This window comes from Talpa europaea (genome assembly GCF_964194135.1).
Source record: "Talpa europaea genome assembly, chromosome: 16".
NCBI classification, from domain to species: Eukaryota; Metazoa; Chordata; class Mammalia; order Eulipotyphla; family Talpidae; genus Talpa; species Talpa europaea.
Genome location: NC_140084.1, coordinates 50,042,909 through 50,062,127, shown reverse-complemented (window position 1 = coordinate 50,062,127; position 19,219 = coordinate 50,042,909). Strand labels below are relative to the sequence as shown.

At 53.5% G+C, this 19,219-nt stretch overlaps 1 protein-coding gene across 3 annotated transcripts; it reads right to left on the bottom strand.

The window, feature by feature from the left end:
* Positions 1-525: 525 nt before the first annotated feature.
* Positions 526-11,761, bottom strand: CACNG6 (calcium voltage-gated channel auxiliary subunit gamma 6; the record flags this gene model as incomplete). 3 transcript variants are annotated; one of them, XM_084256612.1, is made up of 4 exons in its annotated part: positions 526-758; positions 6,110-6,247; positions 7,584-7,658; positions 11,434-11,761. In XM_084256612.1, 4 exons carry the CDS (start codon positions 11,759-11,761, stop codon positions 526-528), a joined length of 774 nt encoding a protein of 257 aa, XP_084112738.1. The 3 variants fall into 3 exon arrangements, with proteins under 3 accessions (XP_084112738.1, XP_084112739.1, XP_084112740.1); XM_084256613.1 differs by lacking the exon at positions 6,110-6,247; XM_084256614.1 differs by lacking the exons at positions 6,110-6,247; positions 7,584-7,658.
* Between the last annotated feature and the right edge of the window lie 7,458 nt (positions 11,762-19,219).

Sequence of the window (19,219 nt, the reverse complement as noted above, 5' to 3'; positions counted from 1 at the left end):
AGGGGTCACTCTGCTTTATCTCAGAATGGACACGCTCATCACAAATGGACTCCAAATCAAAACTGCTAAATTTCCAAATGTTTCGTCTCAAGCCGGACCACAGTGAAGTCAGATCCAGAGTCTCCCTGACCCTGGCCCATGTCCCCCGTTCCAGATCCATGGGAGTTTGTCTCCCTAAGTAAAACACCCAGATCTGGGAAATGATCCAATTGCCTCCTTAAACCCCCAACTCAGCCCCCACCCCACTCCTATTTAACCCATCAGGTCCCTGCCAGCCTTTCCTGGGGATCCTCATTTATGAAAAAGCAAATCTCCTTGTCCCTCCCACCTCCACCAACATCACTGAGCAACCCACCTTTAGCCACCGAGGAAAACATATTTATAGAGGGGAAGGGCCAGGAGACAAGAGGAGGGGTTCCGAGCAGGGAGAAGAGTGTCTCCACATGTGGGGCAAAAGATCTCACGGGGAACAACGGAGAAAGAAGATGGTTCTGGAAGGCGCTTAGAGAAAGCACTGCTGTGGTTCTAAGTGACTCTGGGCTCCCGCTTGGGGCAGAGAGAGCCCCAGGGAGGCAGGGCGAGCAGCAGAAAGCAACCACCCCCCAGCAGTAGCACCAGGCCGGCCCCCACAGCACAGCCCAGAGACCAGGAGTACTCATGGATCAGGGCTGGGGCTGGGGGGGCCTCAGGGATGACCCTCTGCAGCAGCTCTTCTATGGAATGCCGGAACACCTCCACGCTGACCAGCAGCAGCAGGCCTGTGGGGAGAGGACAGATGTGGTGCTCAGGCCCCAGGGCACCCCAGCCCCAGCTTAGGTGTGAGCATCCCCCCATGCTCACTCCAGGAAGGAACCTGGGGAAACCCCCTAGACCCTCCCACTCACTCATTCAACAACCACTTACTACTAAACACCTACAGGCACAGGTTCAGATGCTGGAGAGGAAAAAGGACCAAGAAGAAAGTGGCCGAGACAGAAAGCAGCCTGGGGACTGCGGGGACCAAGAGGAGACGGGACTGGGAGTGGGTGTTTCAAAGGGGACAGAGTTTCAGTAGAGGAAGATGAGAATGTTCTGGAGACAGAGAGATGGAGGTGAAGATTGTACAACAGTGTGAATGCACTTAGAGCCACAAAAGTGGATACTTAAAAATGCCCAAAATGGGGGCTTCCCCGGTGGCACAGCGGTTGAGCGCTGGGTTGCGAGGCTGCCCGCAGCCTCTGCAGCGCCGGTTCAATCGCCGGCTGCTCCCCGGCCACCGGAGGAGGGTCCCACATGGCGCACAGACCTCTCCTGCCGCCCGCTGCTCCCCTCAGCAGTGCACTTCGGTCCTTCTGCCTGCTCTGCTCCCTGCTCTGGCTCTGGTGAATTCTCTCACCCTCCCGCGCTTCTGACTGTACCCAGTGCTTGTATGTATGTATGTACGTATGTATAAATAAATAAATAAAATAAATAAATAAAATTATGAAAAAAAAAACAAAAAACAAAATATATTGTGGGGGCCTCCCTGGTGGTGCAGGGGTTAAGTCTCAGTACTATCATGCTATGACAGCTGCATCCTGAGCTTGATCCCTGGCCAGGGAGCTGACCCACAGGGCACAGCAGACCTCTCCTATCTCCCTGCTGCTCCCCTCAGCAGTGGATTTCAGTGGATCCGCCTGTTCTGCTCCCCACTCTGTCTGGTGAATCCTCTCATGCCCCACACTGATGGCCTACACCCCAGTTCTTGTATGCATAAATAAATAAAATAAATATTTTTTAAAAAAGGCAAAATATATTGTGGAGTGGTACCAATAGAACATCCTTTTGGAATGGATGCGAGGTATAAAAGACCAGGAATGGGCCTCCCCGGTGGCGCAGCGGTTGAGCGCTGGGTTGCGAAGCTGCCCGTGGCCTCTGCGGCGCCGGTTCGATCCCCGGCTGCTCCCCGGCCACCGGAGGAGGGTCCCACATGGCGCGCAGACCTCTCCTGCCGCCCGCTGCTCCCCTCAGCAGTGTACTTCGGTCCTTCTGCCTGCTCTGCTCCCCGCTCTGGCTCTGGTGAATTCTCTCACCCTCCTGCGCTTCTGACTATACCCAGTGCATGTATAAACAAAAAAAAACAAACCAACAAACAAATAAATAAATAAATAAAATATGTGCCTCTTTAAAAAAAAAAAAAAAAAAAAAAAAGACCAGGAATGATTTCTAGGTACCTGGCCTTAGCTATGGGTGAGCCAACGATGGCCGGTGTAGCACAGGCTAATTAACTCTGGCTTTCTGGTCCTCATGGTCTCAGTGGCAACTATTCAGCTCTGCCTTTGTAGTGTGGAAGCAGCCATGGGTGACAGTGAAGAATGCATGTCTCTGCATTCCAATAAAACGGTTTATGGGGACTGGAGGTTGAATCTCATATCATTTTTATATAACCTGAAATAGTATTTCTTTGATGATTTTTCAACCATTTATTTGTGGACCAGACGAAAATAAGAAGCAAGTAGGATGTGGCCATGGGTTGTGGAATGTGTCCAACCCTGGCCTGGACACACTAGCTGTGAGTCTAGAAAGTAATCAAATGTCCTCATGTTTTGTCTCTTCCATGAGGCTTCATACGGCAGTTATTATAATCCCCACTTTACGGATGGAAATGCTGACGTCGAGAGAGGTGGTGCTTGGGTTCGACTGTTCCCTTAGGCATGTCACATAGCTCTTCCTTGATCAAACCTGACCCCCGTTATGCAGCCTGAAAGACTCCCCTTATGCATGTAATCTGGCTCCTGCCTATATCAACCTCCTCTCAAACTGCTGTTCCCAATGTATAGCAATATGGACTAGGATTTCTTTCAGGTCTTCAAACACACCGGAATCTTTCAAACCTGGAGCTCTTTGTGCTGCTTGAAATAATTTTCTGCTTACTCTTACCTGAACCTGCCATATATATCCTTGCTCTTCACATCAGTATTTACACTTCTCAGGGAAACCTTCCCTGACCACAGCACCACTTAAGCTTACATCGGATCTCCTCTTACACATCCTCCTCAGGCGCCTTACTTCTTTATTTAAAGCATTTATCACAGATGGTAATTGTTAACACATATTAATTTACATAGCATTGTTTATTTAATTTCTATCTCCCCCACTGGATTACAAATCCATGGGACCAGAAATCTGTCTGTCCTCTTATCTCTAAAACAAAACACACACACACACACACACACACACAGAGAGAGAGAGAGAGAGAGAGAGAGAGAGAGAGAGAGAGAGAAACAACATAACCTAAACATATTCCTTTAACTAGGGACGAAGCAAAAACCCAGTCTACCCCAGTTCCTGATATCTGATATAAACATAGTAATTATGGACCGAATCCACCCCTCACTTCCATTTGATTGTATAATTGGCTGAACATTTTCATGTGCGAGACTTTCAAAAAACACTTTTATATCCATACTTTCATGGAATCCCCAAGAATAACTCAGGCATGAATTCAATAAAACCAGCACCAAATTCTCACCAAGCTATAAATTCCATGAGAACAGGGATCATCTTAATCGTATTGATCATTCTACCCCCAGTGGTGTCTAGCATAGCATCTAGCAGTTAGTAGATATTAAAGACATACTTATTGAATAAGTGGATGGTTTGAACAGATGAAAAATAGATGGAGGGGGAGAGAGAGGACGGGCAGGCAGACAACAAAAAAAGTAATAGAGGAAGAGAGAGAGCAGGTAGAATGGGAGGGAATTAATGGATCATTTGAAGGATGGGTAGATGGATGAATGACTGCTTGAATAATGGATACTTGAAAGAGTGAAAGAGAAGATTTAAGCCCAGAGAAAGCAAAAGACTCATCCAAGATCACACAGTTCTTTTTTTTTTTTTAATTTTTTTTATAGAGGCATGCTTTATTTATTTATTTGTTTGTTTGTTTGTTTTTTGTTTATACAAGCACTGGGTATAGTCAGAAGTGCGGGAGGGTGAGAGAATTCACCAGAGCCAGGGCGGGAAGCAGAGCAGGCAGAAGGACCGAAGGACACTGCTGAGGGGAGCAGTGGGCGGCAGGAGAGGTCTGCGCGCCATGGGGGACCCTCCTCCGGTGGCCGGGGAGCAGCCGGGGATGGAACCGGCGTCGCAGAGGCTGCAGGCAGCTTCACAACCCAGCGCTCAACCGCTGCGCCACCGGGGAGGCCCAAGATCACACAGTTCTTAAGAAGTTGGGGCTCCAAGCCAGATATTCTGACTTCCTGTCAATTTCCATCCTTTAAACCAGCATCCTCCTAACTCTCCATGTTCCAGGCACAATGACTTTCTTTCAGGACCTCTGATTCCCCCAACTCTTTCTAGTTTGGTTGTCCATGCTTTGACACTCTAAATTCTCCCTTCTCAGGGAAACCCTCTCTAAAGCCCTGCTTTAAATCAAGTGCTCTCATTAGACACACAAACAAGTCTACTTTCCCTTCGTAACACTTACTGAAGTTTGTAATTATGAGATATAGTATTTACGTTATTTCTACGTCTTTTACTAGATGATAACCTCCATAAGGGCAGGCACCTCTTTGTCTTTGTACACTCTTATAATATTACACGTACATACACACGCAGCGTGTGGAATGTGTCTGTGTGAGTCAACAAATGAAATGAACTAGTGAATAAGTGAATGAAAAGAAGGAAATGACTGATCTTCTCCTGTATCTAGGAAGATCTCTAAGGCAACAGAACAATAATAAGAATGCGATGATTACTATTTTCCATTCATGTGTGCTCCTGAACACTCACCATGTCTCCCTGGACTCATCTTACACTAGGCCTCTACCTCGCTTGCTCATATAGACTACCATGTACGCTTGCGTTCTCGTTTTTATTTGCCCTGCTTTGTGTTCTCATTTTTATTCTGCTTCCCAAACTTGTCAAGTCTTTTACAGCTTTCACACAACGCCATTCTATCACCACCACCACTACCACCACCACCATTGCCAATATCATCACCACTATCGCTACCATTACCAAAATGCTACCACCACCACCGATATTGCCACAATATTGTCACCACCAAACTATGACTAAACAATTCCTATTCACCCCTCAAGTATCAGCTTAAATGTCCCTTTTTTTAAGGGTTTCTCTGATACCTCCTACCATCATGCTATAGACCCTTAGTATGCTTTATTATAACTCTCATCACAATAACAGTTGAAGTATTATACCTGCAATTACTGATTATTGTCTAGCTCAAGAGAAGAATCTAGGCTTGTGAGGGCAGACAGAATATCATTAATCTTTTTTTCTAGTTAGTAAATTTAACAATATTATGCCATATTATTGCCATTTGGTGGCCTCATTTAGGATTCATTTTTCTAATTGAAATAGATTTATGGTGTACTTTCAGACTAAATTTTTTTTTCAGACTAAATTTTTTTGGCCTTATTAATCTTATATCTCCAACCCTTAGCACAATTCCTGGAACATAATAGGTGCTCAATAAATACATGAATGGAGAAATTAGTAAAACCTAGATAATGGAAAACCTTTCTGTTTACCTTAGAAAACATTTGATCCAGTGAGGACTATGTTTCACAAGATACAGCATTTTTTAGGCCCTCAACTCCAAGAATCTCAGTTCTTGAAGACCCAGGTCCAAATCTAAAGGAGTGTTTGGAGACTCTCTAATTCCCAGCAACAATTGTGCTTATAATTCTCCCACATTTGTGACTTCTATAGCCCCTGAGATCCCTCCAATTATCAGCAAGCAAGAGTGCTTGGAGACACTACCTCCCAACATGCAACAGTGCTTGAAGATCCCACCTCCCATAATGCAACAGTGCATGGAGCTCCCACCTGCCAGAATGCAGTATTACCAGGAGATGCAAGTAATGCAAGGTACCTAGATATGCCCCCTCCCAGCATGCAATAGCCCTTGTAGACAATGGTCTAAAACAATGTTTGGAGACCCTCCAATCCCTAGTCAACAAGAGTTGGGAGTTTTCCCATCTCTGAGTCTAACCTAACTCCCGGCTTCTGGCAAATCCCAGCATGCAACAGTCTTTGGAGGTCATGCCTCTCAGCATGCAACAGTGCTCAGAGACCCAACCCCCCCATCATGGACGATCCTCATCTCCAGCCTCTCAATCCTCACCTGAGAGGCCAAAGCAGACGGCTCCAATTCGGAGGAGGAACTCTGCACCTTTGCTGAGCACCATGATGATACAAAGGCACCCGAGGGCCAGGACTGCCAGGCCCAGCACTGCTATCGCCGCAGCTGCCAGGTTCACCTCTAGGCAGAGGAGAAAGGGAAGAAGGAGACAACTTGAGATGCAGGTTATGTAAAGGGCTCCTCTGTAGGAACCCAGAACTGGGGAGAAGGAAGCTTCGGAACTCAAGAAAAATTTTCCAGTTCAATATTTTGCTTTATGTTGTTGAAGGAGCTAAGACTCACAGAGCAAAGAGAACAGAACCGGAATTGAAAGGAGGCAGGAGCTACCTATGATCTGGTTGTTGTTTGCTTACTGGTGAGGAAACTGGGGGGGGGGGGGGGGGGGGGCAATAGAGAAGGCGGGATATTACTCTGGAATGATTCAAGCTGGAATTCTTGCCAGCTACTTCCTAGCTGGAAAATGGAGATAAAGTCACTGAACCTCTCCGAGCCTCAGTTCCCCTTATAAAAAATCAGGATCAAAACCACTGTCTGGCTGGGCTGTTGTGCACATCAGAAAGCGCATGAGTGAAGTGCCCCATGACAAAGACAAGAGAGAAAGGTGTGGAGAGGGTAAAGAATCACTTTGTGGAGGACCTACTGTGTGCCAGCCTCACACTGTGTGTCTCAGCTGCATCATCTCATTAAATCCTTTCAGAGCTAGATAATACTCATGACATGAACACAACTGTGTTTCTGGCAGGGATGTTGAGGCACTAGGGTGACGGGCTGTGGTCTGACCAGAAAAGATAAAATCTCACAAACTGCATTGCCCAATACAGTAGCCAACAACCCGTGTGGCCTTTTCATTTTAAATGGATTTAAAATAAACAAAGTTAAAGACCCAATTGCACCAGCCATGCTCAGTTGCATCAGCCATGCTCAGCAGCCTCATGTTACCAGGGGCCGCCATACTGGTCAGCGCAGACAGAGAACATTCCAATTTCACAAAAGGTCCAAAAAGGAAAGTACTGCTGTGGAGTCACAGTCATTTGGGTGTGAATCCTGCCTCTGCCCCTCCCACTAACTGGGAGAGGACACAGGATCATTTCTGGATTTCTGCTTTCTCATCAGAAAGATTACGAGAAAGCCCCAAGCCCTTGGGCTTATAAGTGAAACACCCAGTGCTGTGCTTAAGCCTGTGGCAGATGCGCATTTGTGAGATGTCAAGGTACAAGCCACAAAGAGGAGCTGTGACTTGCCCACAGCCACCAAGCATGTGGCTAGGGCGGAGCTGGTGTGACAGCCGCAGGCCTCAGGCGCTGGAGAATCCCACCACCGCCACCCAAGAAGAACCTCTGCAGGACAGAGGTGCTGAGCTCATCTTGGGGCAAAGCAGGGGCAACACCACCAAGAACTCTGACATGGTCAGTGTGTCCCCCAACCCCCGGGACATCCCAGGATGGAAATTTCTTACCTTTCTTTGTGGTTCTTTGGAAGATGCGTGCATTCTCCCCCTTGGTGAAGAATTTAAAGTAGGTGCAGTTTGCTTCTGTGGGAACAGGAGAGAGAGAAAGGGAGGGGTGACATGGAGTCCCTAGTGTAAGCACAGGGCTGGACTTTTAACATGGCACATGGTAGACCGAAAATTTGTCATTAGCGTCCCTGGTATACATAAGGGAAAAACGACATCCCAGAGGTAAAATCCACCCTTGTTGCACACCTCTCCAGGAGCTGGGGTTCCAGTCCAGAGTTCTCAGATGCTGATCTGTGCCTTTGGCCTTTGGGTCAACTACTACCTCTCTGGGCTCTGATTCTTCCTCTGTAAAATGAGATCATAATCTCTTTGCTGGCTCCCTCATGTGGGTTTGCTGAGGGTCAAGTGGGATTAGAAATACATAATTGCTTTATTCAACAAAGGACACCAAGATACAGAAAACAGAGCCCTAACAGACTCAGAAGAGATTCTTATCTCAGAAAGGGATCCTGTCAGCAATACACAAAGAACTCCTAGGGATGAATAAGAAGAGAGAAGTAACCCAATTGAAAAATGGGCAAAGCACATGAATAGTCAGTTCACAGAAGAGCTAGTCCAGGTGACTCACAAGGACAAAGGGGGGGTGCTCCACCTCACCAGGGATCAGAGAACCGGCCATTCCAATCAGCAGGGGGGCGCTACTTCAGGTCAATGAGATTGGCAAATATTAAAAGGATAATATCAAGTGTTGGAAGGATCAGAAGAAACAGTTGGGTGTATAAACTGGCACTAGTCTTTCTGGAAAGCACTCTGACATACTTTGTGAAATGAAGTAAAACCCAACCTTTTCACTTCTGCATATACGACCAGCACAGGCAGGACATATATGTGGGTGTCTTGTCTGTAATAAGAGGGAGTCAAATCAACTTCGGGGTCCACCTCTAGGGGAACAGACAAGTACAGGTGAGGGAAGCTCCCCATGCAAATCTCCATGGCACAGCACAGGGTGACCACAAGCAAGAATAACAAAGCACCGTGGAGAGAGCTGAGAAACAGTGTTGGGGGGGGGGGGTGGAATTAAACCAAAACAAGGGGAAAAAATCTATAGCACAATATCCATTATGTAAATTACAACACACATTTAAATAATACTACCTATTTTCCATGTTAAAATCCACATCCATGGATGCATATCAGATGCATTAAAGAGATGAGTTAGAAAGGAATGAAAAAAAAAAACAGAATAAGAATATAAAATAAGGCACAAGACAGATCTTGCCAAGCTGGTAATGACTTTGTCACATAAACTGAAGGGTGTGATTCATCCAGCTTTGTGTCCTTGGCGTCCAAGAAGCATTAAACTTTAAAAAAAAAAAAAAAAAAAGCCTCTCTCTCTACTGTGTTTTAAAGCCAGAACGTCCCTCAGAATCCATCTAGTCCCACTTTTTCACTGATTCTATAGAGGGGGAACTGACGCATGGAAGGAGGACAGAGGCAGAAAAGAACGAGAAAGAAATACCTTCTGGAAGGAACTTTCCAAGTAGAAGGAGCATGTGGGGTGGGAGGGAGACACCTGAGTCTGGGGAGAAGTGTGGACACCTACCTGGTGCCCTGAGGAAGGAAGAAGGGCTTGAAATGCCCTACCAGCGTCGGGGGGTCATGGGTCTGATCCTGCAGCAGTAACCCTGAGTGAGGGCTATTCAGCAGAGGGAAGGATGGGGTGCTTTTTGTAGCAGTTGGTGGGGGCAGTGGTCTACATGCACCAGGGAAATTCAAAGTGGGTCTTCGAATTTCTGGGAGAGTTTAAGTGACTGATACCGCCTTTGGTGGCATCTCCTCTCTTACCCTAGAGGACATGGCATCTCCCACTGGAAAAGAGGAGATGGGCCAGCCCTCTTGCAACCTTCTAGAATGTCCTTTTATGGGCAATGGGCTGTAGGGGATATTTCTGAGAGAGGGAACATTGTAAGTTGTATCCTCTGAGGGGTGGGTCCTGTAAAGAGGTTGAAATCCTTTCTGACCAAAAGGGGATCCCGCACATAAGCAGTAAGGTGGGGTGTCTCCTCCCAGTACAGTGAGTACCTGGGGGACATCTGTATGCCCTAGTGACATACAGAGTTGTTGATAAGGCCAGATGGCCAGGTTTCAAATCCCATACGACCAGCCTGGTGCACAGACTGAGTCACCTGTGCTTCTTATGCCTCATTTTCTCCGCTGGACAATAACTAGCAGGGCTTGCTGGGAGGATTAGCACATTCACAACAGAAGTGAAGTCCTTAGGACAGTTGCTGGCACTACACGAGCATCTATTATTTTCATAATGGGCCTCCCATTTTGCAAAAGGTTGGGAAATTTCTGCCTGAGGCACTGAGGGGTGAGCACTAGCTCTCTGCAGAAGGGAGGGGTTAAGATGCTTACGGTGGACTTTGGGTGGGGCCCTCAGACAACCCGGGGTACTTAGGCCCCCCACTTTGCCATCAGGACTTGGGACATCTTCTTTCGGAGCCTGTGGCTGTAAAATAGCACAAAAATAGCACACTTGGAGAAGTGAAGGATGAGGGACATGCCGCTGGAGCCCAGAGGCAGAGGAGATACTCTTGGGGGGTGGGGGTAGGGGGGTGCTGAGATTGTAAGCAAATCCTTTGAGAGTGAAACATGTTGGCCATCCTCTGACACCTCACACTGGCGATGTGGCAAGTGGCACCCTGTGTGGGCCCTGTGGGGCGTGTCCGGGACAGTGAGAAGCAAGAGATAGCTCACTGGCATGGCTGGGGGATGTCACTCTGTGGGAGAGTGAGGAGTTTGGAGGTGTCTGGGAGGGTGACAAGGGCTGGAATGTCCAGCACAGGGTGTTTAGAGGTGAGAAGAGAAAGAACAGAGAGTATTTCCCGGGAGGCTGAGCATGGCCCGGGGGTGTTGGGAGGTAGTGAGAGCTGTTTGGCAGAATCAGTAGGTGGAACAAGGCATAGAACAAGTCTCTACTTTGGGGTGGGTGGCAAGCCTGGAGGAAGGAGAGCAGACTGTCTCCAGTGCAGGAAGAGCAGCAACACCGGAACCCAGACTGTCGCTCTAGGGCACAGGCTGTCTGTGGGCCTGGGCACAGGCTGTCTCGGGGATGCAGGCGTTTCTGGGGGACTCAAGCTGTCTGGGGCTGGGGACACAAGCTGTGTGTGGAAGCACATACTTTCTCTAGTGACGCAGACTCTTTTGGGGACTGTGCCAGGGGTCAGGGGAAGGCCTGGGGGTCAGGGGATGGTCTGGGGGCGCAGGCTGGCCTGGGTGTATAGGTTGGTTTTGGGGAACAGCTTTGCCTGGGGATTTAGGCTGGCCTGGAGGTATAAGTGGCTTCTGGTCAGAGAGACTTGGCCAGAATATAAAATAAGGCACAAGGTGATCTAGGGGTACAGGATTTTCTAGGGGCATAGGTTGCTTTTGGGGAACAGGCTAGGATAAGGTTGTAGGCTGGTTCAGGGGAACAGGGTAGCCTGAAAGCAGGAGTTAATTGGGAGAACAAGCTGGTCTGGGGGGGGGGGGCAGGCTGACCTAGGGGTACAGGTTGGTCTTTGGACTGACCGAGGGGTACAGCGTGATTTTGGGTACGAGATGATTTGAGGTCACAAGCTGGCCTGGGGACATATGCTTTCTTTCCTCCTTCCCTCCCCCCCCCTCGCCCAGTTTGTACCTGGGGCTAAAATTTTCTTGGGGAGTCCCGGGTTTTGATGTGCACAGCCCACCAGGGCGCTCCCTGAGGGTGCAGGTTCTCCCTGGGGGCTCAGAGTTTTCTCAGCACCGCCCTCCTGCCTGTGGCTGGCTGTGGGGTACGCCCAGGGGCGCGGATGGGGCCTCTCACCTCCCGGCAGCTCCGCGGGGCCGCAGGTGTCTCTGCCCGCGGGCACGTCCGCCTGCCACAGGCGCTTGGTGCACACCTTCCACAGCCCCAGGTGCGCGGCGTCGCAGACGGCGCTGCCGTTGGCCTTGAGCGTGTTGAACTCCACCCAGAACTCGGTGCCCACGGCCAGCACGGCCAGCGTGGCGCCCACGGCGGTCAGCAGCAGCGCCAGCTTGACCTTGCTCTCGCGCTCGGGCGCCAGCCCCGACCCGGGCCCCCGCGCGCGCCGCCGGCTCGCGGCCCCGCGCCGCCGCTCCTCCTCCTGCATGAAGAAGTTGGACCACATCATCCTCGCACCGGCCGCCCGGCGGGGCTGGGACCCGGAGGCAGCGCTGAGCGAGGCCTGGGGGCGCGTGGGAGGGAAGCGCCTGGGGCCTCTACGGGGGTGCGGGGCTCAGTTGCCACCGGGGGCCGGCAGAGGAAGGGCTGAATCTTTCTGGAATCTCAAAGGAGGGAGTCGAGCTTCCACTGGTTTTTAGAAGAGAAAAAAGTCTAGATCCCCTGACCTGCGTGAGACCCCCGTGAGGATCCCGGGATCCCCGTGAGGGCTTGGGGTACCCACAGAAACCCGGCAGGGAAAAGGGGATCCCGAGGAAAAGCAGGCTCCGCCCACCCGGGGGCGCTGGGATCTGCGCGCCCCAGAGAGGGGCCTAGGGGTGCGGAGGAAGGAGGACGGAGCGCCCCGTGGAGCTGGGGGGCTGCTCTGGGGTCCCCACCGGGAGGAATCACCGCAGAGAAACTGGGTTTTCTGAGGGAAGGGAACTGAACACCCCTCCAGAGTCTGGGGTGCCCAGGAAGGGGAGCTCAGCTCTACGTGTCTTTCGGGCTCAGAGTCTGGGGTGCGAGGAGGGCGAGTTGGGTCCTTCTGGGGTTCGGAGGAGCTCGAGTCTGCAGAGGCTCCGAAGGGGCGGGCGGGTCTTCTGGGTCTCAGCGTGGCCGCGGGCGCCCCTCACATTCACAGAGGCCGAGGGCAGAGTCCCGGCTGGGGGCTGGGGTTCAAGAAAAGGGGATAGGGGCGTCCCTGGCCCTTCAGGGGAGAGATCAGAGGTTCCCCGGGGCTGAGCAAGTGGGGTCCAGGGAAGGCGGCTGAGGAGCTCCCCGGGGCTCAGGAGTCCCCGCTGCGGCTCAGATCAGGGGGCTGCGGTCCGCCCCGCGGCTCGGAAGGCGGGGACGGGGTCCCCGGGTCCCGGGCACCCCGGGCACGGCCGCGACGCCGAGGCCTGCGGCTCCCGCCTCTCCCCTCCCCCGGGCTCCCAGGGCCGGCTCGGCCGGGACCGCTCCAGGCTCAGCTCCGGGCCGGGCGCCTTCTGCCGGGCCCCGCCCCCGGCTCCCCGGCCGGGACCCCGCTCGCGCTCCTGCCTCGGCGCCGCACCGACCCCCGCTCCGCGCCGCCTCCGAGCCGTGGCCCGCGCGCCCGCCGCCTGCTCGGCCCGCCGGCCCCGCCGGCCTCGCCCCTCGGCCACCCCCGCCCCCCGGGCTATTTCGGGCCCGACCCGTAAATAACACCCGCACCTGTCGCCCGGCGCCTGTTGCCATAGGGATCCCGGGTATTTTAAGGGGACAAGGGGAGGAGGGGCTGGGGACCGGGTCCTGACCCGCGTGCAGCATGAAGGGACTTTTACTTCCTTTCGGGGCAGCGGCGGGCCGGGAGCAGGAGGCCCGGCCTCCCGGGGGGCGGGGACCGGAGGAGGCCGGGCTGGGAACCGGACTCCCTGGGCCGAGGGAGGAGGCCCGAGGCCTGGACTCAAGGGTGCAGGGGAGGAGGCCCAGGGTCTGGGTTCCTGGGCCTGAGGGAGGCGGCCCCGGGGCCTGCAGGCCCGTCCAGAGAGAACCAGGGACTCAGGTTTCTGGGCCTGAGAGTGGAGGAGACCAGAGAGCTGGAATCCCAGAGAGGCTTGGGGACCCCGACCCTGGGTCCGAGGGAGCCGCCCAGGCCCCTCCGGCCTGGTCCCTGGGTCTTTCAGGCAGAAGCCTGAATGGTCACATTCCGATCCCCAGCTCCCCGAGGTAGAGAGGGCAAGCCTGAGGGAGGGGCTGGCAATCGGCAACCAGAGCCACAGTCCTCTTCATAGAGTTTATTAGAAGGGGCGCCCCTGGGGGACCTTCCATGCAGCTTCAGCTCCCCCAAGGGCAGGGATGGGGACAGCCATGTGGCATGGCGGCGGGGCCTCATCTTGAACCTTCTCCCCCTCCCTCAGCCCAGGTGGGACCCTCCTTTCACCAGCTCTTTCACACACTGTGGCTGCTCCAGCAGCCCCGTGCACCCTGAGCCTCGCCAGCATCCTACCCTGGATGCCCCTGCGCCCTGCGCCGCTTGTGCTGGTGCACATCCTGCCCCGGGGTGTGATCGTGTGCAGTGGTGTGCGGCCATCCCACAGCCCTGCCCAGGTTCGCTGGAACTCAGCTGGGAGTTCTCGGCACCGCTGGGGCCGGGCCTTAGGAAGTGCGCACTGGGTGACTATTGAGCAAGTGGCCGAATGGAAAAGGTGAGGTGGCGACACAGAGATATCCCTGCCCCTGCTGCCCCGCGCTGAGCGCCCGGCCTGCATCCTAACTTGCATCCCCCCAGGGCAGCTCTGAGGTTGTAGGGTGTGGCAACTGGGAGGTCTGCTAAATGAACGCCTGAGACCTGTTCTTTCCCTTCACCTCACCTGGTCTCCCCAGACTTGATGGGGCCCGGGGGGGGGGGGGAATGGGAATATGTGCTTGTGCTGGACACCTCCAGATGGGCCCAGTAGCTCGAGGAGGGGCCACAGAGCCTGGGTCCAGCAGTCCCCACAGCACCTGTCCTGCCCCCCTCCCATGCAGCTTCCCGCAATGGCCTTGCGTCTCCCCATGCCTCTCAACGGCTCTCAAGAGCCGGGGTGCATTCTCCCATCTTCCATGCTCCAGTCTCCAAGCCTCCCTTTCTCTCCTTTCACAGAAAGGGTATGACCCTGGTACCGACAGACTGAGTGGATTAAGACGTGGCACAGACACACAATGGAATACTCTCGAGGGTTTCTCATCCCCTCCCGGGCCACTCAGCTGTTTCAAAGGAGGCACTCCTGCCCTTCGCGACAACATGAATGGAGCGGGGAGTGATTCTGCCAAGCAAAATAAATCAGGAGAAAGGCAAAGACTCCGTGATTTCACCCACAGGTGGAAGACAGAAAAACAAAAGCAAAGGAACAGACAAACTTAAACCAAAACCAAGCTGGGAAGTCTGACTGCAGGATTTGAGGCTGGGGGCTGGGTGAGGGGGGGAGCAGAGGAGGAGAGGCCCCAGACTGGTGGGGGGTGATGGGTGCTTTGGTGGTAGGTGACGTATCTCTGAAGAGGCGTGAACCTGTACCCCTAAATCATAGTGTTGTAAACCAGCGTTACCATGATAAACACGATTTAAAAAGGGGAGGGTATAAACTCTCTTTGGTATGAAGGTTCTCGTCACTTTCATACCTGGAGGGCGGCCTAGCCTCGGTTCCCTCCATGCTCCTTCCACTTCCTCCTTCCTTTCCTTACACACAGGGCTTCCCGGGTGCCCCTGAGAGACACAGGGTCTTCGAGCCCCGTGCTCCTCCTGCTTCCCTCCTGCCATCCTCAAAAGCCCTCCTGGCCCCTGGGCTGCACCCCTTTCCCCTGATGTCGGCAGAGGCCCCGAGGCTGTGGCCAGGGTCACGTCTCTGTCCTCACTCGCTGCCTGGGTCACCTCTGCCTCTCCCAGGCTTCCAAGGTCTCCTGCATGCTGACGTTCCCGAAAGCTCTGGTCTCACATATCCCCGGGTTACCTGATACCCAGATTTGGGTTTCTCGCAGGCATCTCTCCTGGACTCCTTGGAGGAGGACATGAGTCCTCCCCTCCAAATCCTGCATCCTTCTCCCATGACTCCCCTCTAGGCAAAAACCGCAGCACCCCTCCAGCCCCCCCAGCCCCATTAAGAGTCTGTCTCTCTCCCAGGTTTCTAGTTTCCCGCCTGGGTTCCACCCAATTCTCTTGCTACTCCAGGAGCCACCTCCCAAATCCATGCCCGGTTTGTTTCTCTCCACGGTGCTCCAGGTCACTGTCAGCCCTGGCTGCGCAAGGACAAGGTCCCTAACCCTCTAAGTGCACTCCCCAATCTACTCTCAGCAACGGTGTGGCTCTTACTTTTTTTTTTTTTAAATAAAAACCATGATGCTGTCCTGCCTGCACCCCAAACCCTCGTTGGGTCTGCCCGCCAGTCTGGAATATACTCTGATTGCTTCCCAACACTATCAACTCGCCCTTCTCAATGTACCTGTCGCAGGGCCTCCTTGCAAACAGGCGAGACCGTGGGGGAGGGAGAGGCCTGGCGCCCTTTTCCTTCTCACAAGCCTGTGTGACTCCTGTAGCGGCCCCACCCCACCTCTGCCACCACATCCTGCTCAACATGGAAGCACCCCCTGACCTGCTCTCCTGAGTGTACATCTGTCCTGCAGTCTCCAGGAGCAAGAGACCTTGACCCTCTGCTCCCCCACACTCCTGGTATCTAGACTGGGTCTAGACTGAGCTCAAGAGAAAAGATCAGTCCTCTAGGCTGTCCTGCGTCTCGGGCTCCACAACTCTGTGGCTGTCATTGACTCTTCCCGTGCTTCTACCTCTCGGTCTCCATGTGCTCGATTTTTGTTTTTTTTTTTTAAATCTCCGAGAGGCTTGTCTTCTGATGTTACTTTTGTCTATTTCTCTCCCCCGCCCCGCCCCCCACTTGTCTCCTCTGGATCCTCCCTCTGTCCCCGTCTTTGAATTTTTCTGTCTCTGTGACTCACCAAGTTTTGGGCTCCTCTGCCCTCATCTTATCCCCCCACCTTTCCCCCCTCTCCCCCACGTCTTCCCCGTCTCCTCCCATCTGCCCCTTTCCACCCCCCCTCCCCATCTCTCTCTCCTTCAGATCATCCCCCACCTCCTCCTTTTCTGCTTGGCTTTTGGACCCTAGAATCCACTTGCTCCTAAGTAGTTCTAACCCCCATTCTCCACCAAAGAGCCCCCCTCCACCGAATTTGTCCCCTTGTACTGCAGCCCTCCCTGCCCTTCAATTATCCCCTACTAAGTTCTCTGTCTCATTCCTCTGTATTCCTTCCCCTTCTTGTCAGAGGCCCACCTCTTCCTGGGAGAACCCCTGCAATTCCCCCTACACTAGCTCTCCAGTCTCTCCATTTCCAGTCCATCCATGCGGACCCCAGGGGGGAATTCCTGCACCCAGTTCTATCCAGTCCCGCCTGCTGCCTCTGGTATCAGGACAGAAGCTGGGAGACCCCTGAAGACAGAGGAAGATTCCAGATGGCTCCTGGCACAGGGGAGAACTGGGGAAATATTTGCAGAGCAAATGAAGGGAGACCACCAAGCCTGCCCTTCCTGCCTCCGCAGTCACCCTCAAAGCTCCCCACCTATGGCCACAAAAGCCCGGGCCCGGCTCAGCTCTTGCCCTCTCATCTATCAGACATCATTGAACTCCTACTAGCCCTTCCCACGTCTCTCGGGGGCTCCTTCTAACGCCCAAGTCTGATCCCTCCCGCCTACCCCAACTCTTCCTTTCTGCCTGCTACCCTTCCCGGAAAATCCAGACCTTCGGCTGCAAGTCCAGTCTCTGGCTTGTTTCTCTGGCCTCCAACCCCACCATCCCTCAGGGCCCCAAACTGTGGGCGCTGTCCTCAGGACAACCTGCAGTTTTACTCCTCAGTCTTTTGTCAGGAAAGCCTTCATCACCTGTCACCTGCAAACTGTTACTCACTTTTGAAACCCAGCCTGGCCGTCATCTGGCCCAGAACGCTTCCGCCGAGCACTGCCCACTCCTGGCAGGTGCCCTTCTTACTGCACTATCAAGCACCATCTCCCTGCCAGGATGGTAGTTTTTGAAGACTTGGGCAGGATGGGGCCTATTTCTACTTTGCCTCTGGGAAGCTACTGTAAGCTGTTAAATGATTTTGGGAAATGACCCCTTCCTGCTCTGACAGACAGGAAGCCAGACATTAGCTCAGACATGAAGTCTGAACCAGCCCTGCAAAATCTGCAGCCTGAGCTGTTCACTCCTGCTGATGACCCAGAAGCCAGACAAAGGCTTAACAATGGGCTTCCGGGCAGCAGGGGGGCCCTTGTTTCCCTGCAGGGAACTGTCCCAAAGGAAGTTTCCATCTAGGGTGGCCTCTACTATCACTGTATCCTTAGGTAAGGTCAACTTAGAAGTTACCCTAGGCTTTTGGACCCTAGACTCCACTTGCTCCTAAGTAGTCCTACCCCCCTTCTCCACCAGAGAGCCCCTCCCCCACCCCATTTGTCTCCTGGAACTGGACTCTTCCCAGTCCCTCAATTACCCCCTACTAAGTTCCCTCTGTTGAAACTGCTCCCTGGGTTGGAACCTTCACTGTGATTATCTAATAAGTTCCTGCCTAAGTATATGGAGACTTTTTTCCATTTCACACTCGTCTAACAGGCTGCCCAGTAGGTTAAGCCTGTCAACATGACCATGTGAGCGGCTGAAAGAATGAATGAGCACAACAGGGATCCTGGGCCCAGCGCTGCTTCTGGATACTGGACGCCAGGCCCAGGCCTCCGTATTTGTGTAATTCATTTTATGTGCTTCGCCTGGCAAGGGTGTGAGTTCCAAGGGCCAGTGCCTGCCCTTGACGCTGTCACTCATTTCTGAGTTCCTGCCTCCCCCGTGTACACCATTCACATAAAGGGTCTGCTTAAAATCATGCCACAGCTTCCCGCTGCCCTCAGAATAAAACCCACACTCCCAACCTAACCTGCAAGTCACTGGGCAGCCTGGCCCTGCTCTCTCTCCAGCCTCAGCTCACTAGCCCCTAGGAAGCTCCCTCCTGCCCCAGGGCCTTTGCCTCTGCAGTTCTCCAACAGAGACACTCCCCTGCAGCCTCTGGTAGTTGGCCACTCGCCATCTTTTGGGTGTCAGCTAAAACAGCCCCCTGCTAACCCCCCTGTGGAGCACTGTGGATGCCTCCCACATCTGAAGTGCAGCTTATTGTTTCTGAACACAGTTCTTTGATTATTTCTGTGTCCTGCACAAGATGGAAATTCCAGGAGGGTCTCGGGGGTGGGGCTGGGGGGCGGCTGCCTGCCTCCCCCCTCGCTCCCTCCTGCAGGTTCGGCACTCAGCACCAAGCCTAGCACCCAAGTACAGACACCGGTGACGAACAAACGCGTTCCTTTCTGGGGCGCTTTATGTTCTCTCAGACTCCGCCCGTGCTCCAGCAGGTGCTCCGCGAACCCTCGCGGAAGGACGAAAGGAGAAGCGAATGAAGACCAGGCCAGCCCTCGAGCCGTCACCTTCCGCACCCTCCTCTTTATCTCGCCGTCTCTCGGTATAGCGCGTATGCGTGGATAGATATATAGTTTGCAGATCTAACTATATACTCACAGGTGGGGGGCCCCTCTCCAGGAGTTGGGCTGGGCTGAGAGTCCCCGTCCCCCTCCCCCCGGCCCGCCCCACATGCACACAGCGAAACAGTAAAAAGAAAACATCTCAAAACTGCAAAAAACACCACCGCCCTCCCCGCTCCCCCCACCCCACAGAAAAATAAAACACGACGCTCCCCGCCCCGCGGCCCGCTCCCTCCCCGGCCCCTCCCTGGGGTCCCTGATTCGGAGGGTGGGGGCGCCCCCCACGCCGCGGGGGGGGGGGCTGGGGCGCGAGGGGGCGGGGAAGGCCACGCGGTCTCCGGCGCGCTCACGCGGAAGGGGGGCGCCCCCGACCCCCGGCAGCCCGGTTGCACGCGCGCCCGCGCACGCGCCCCG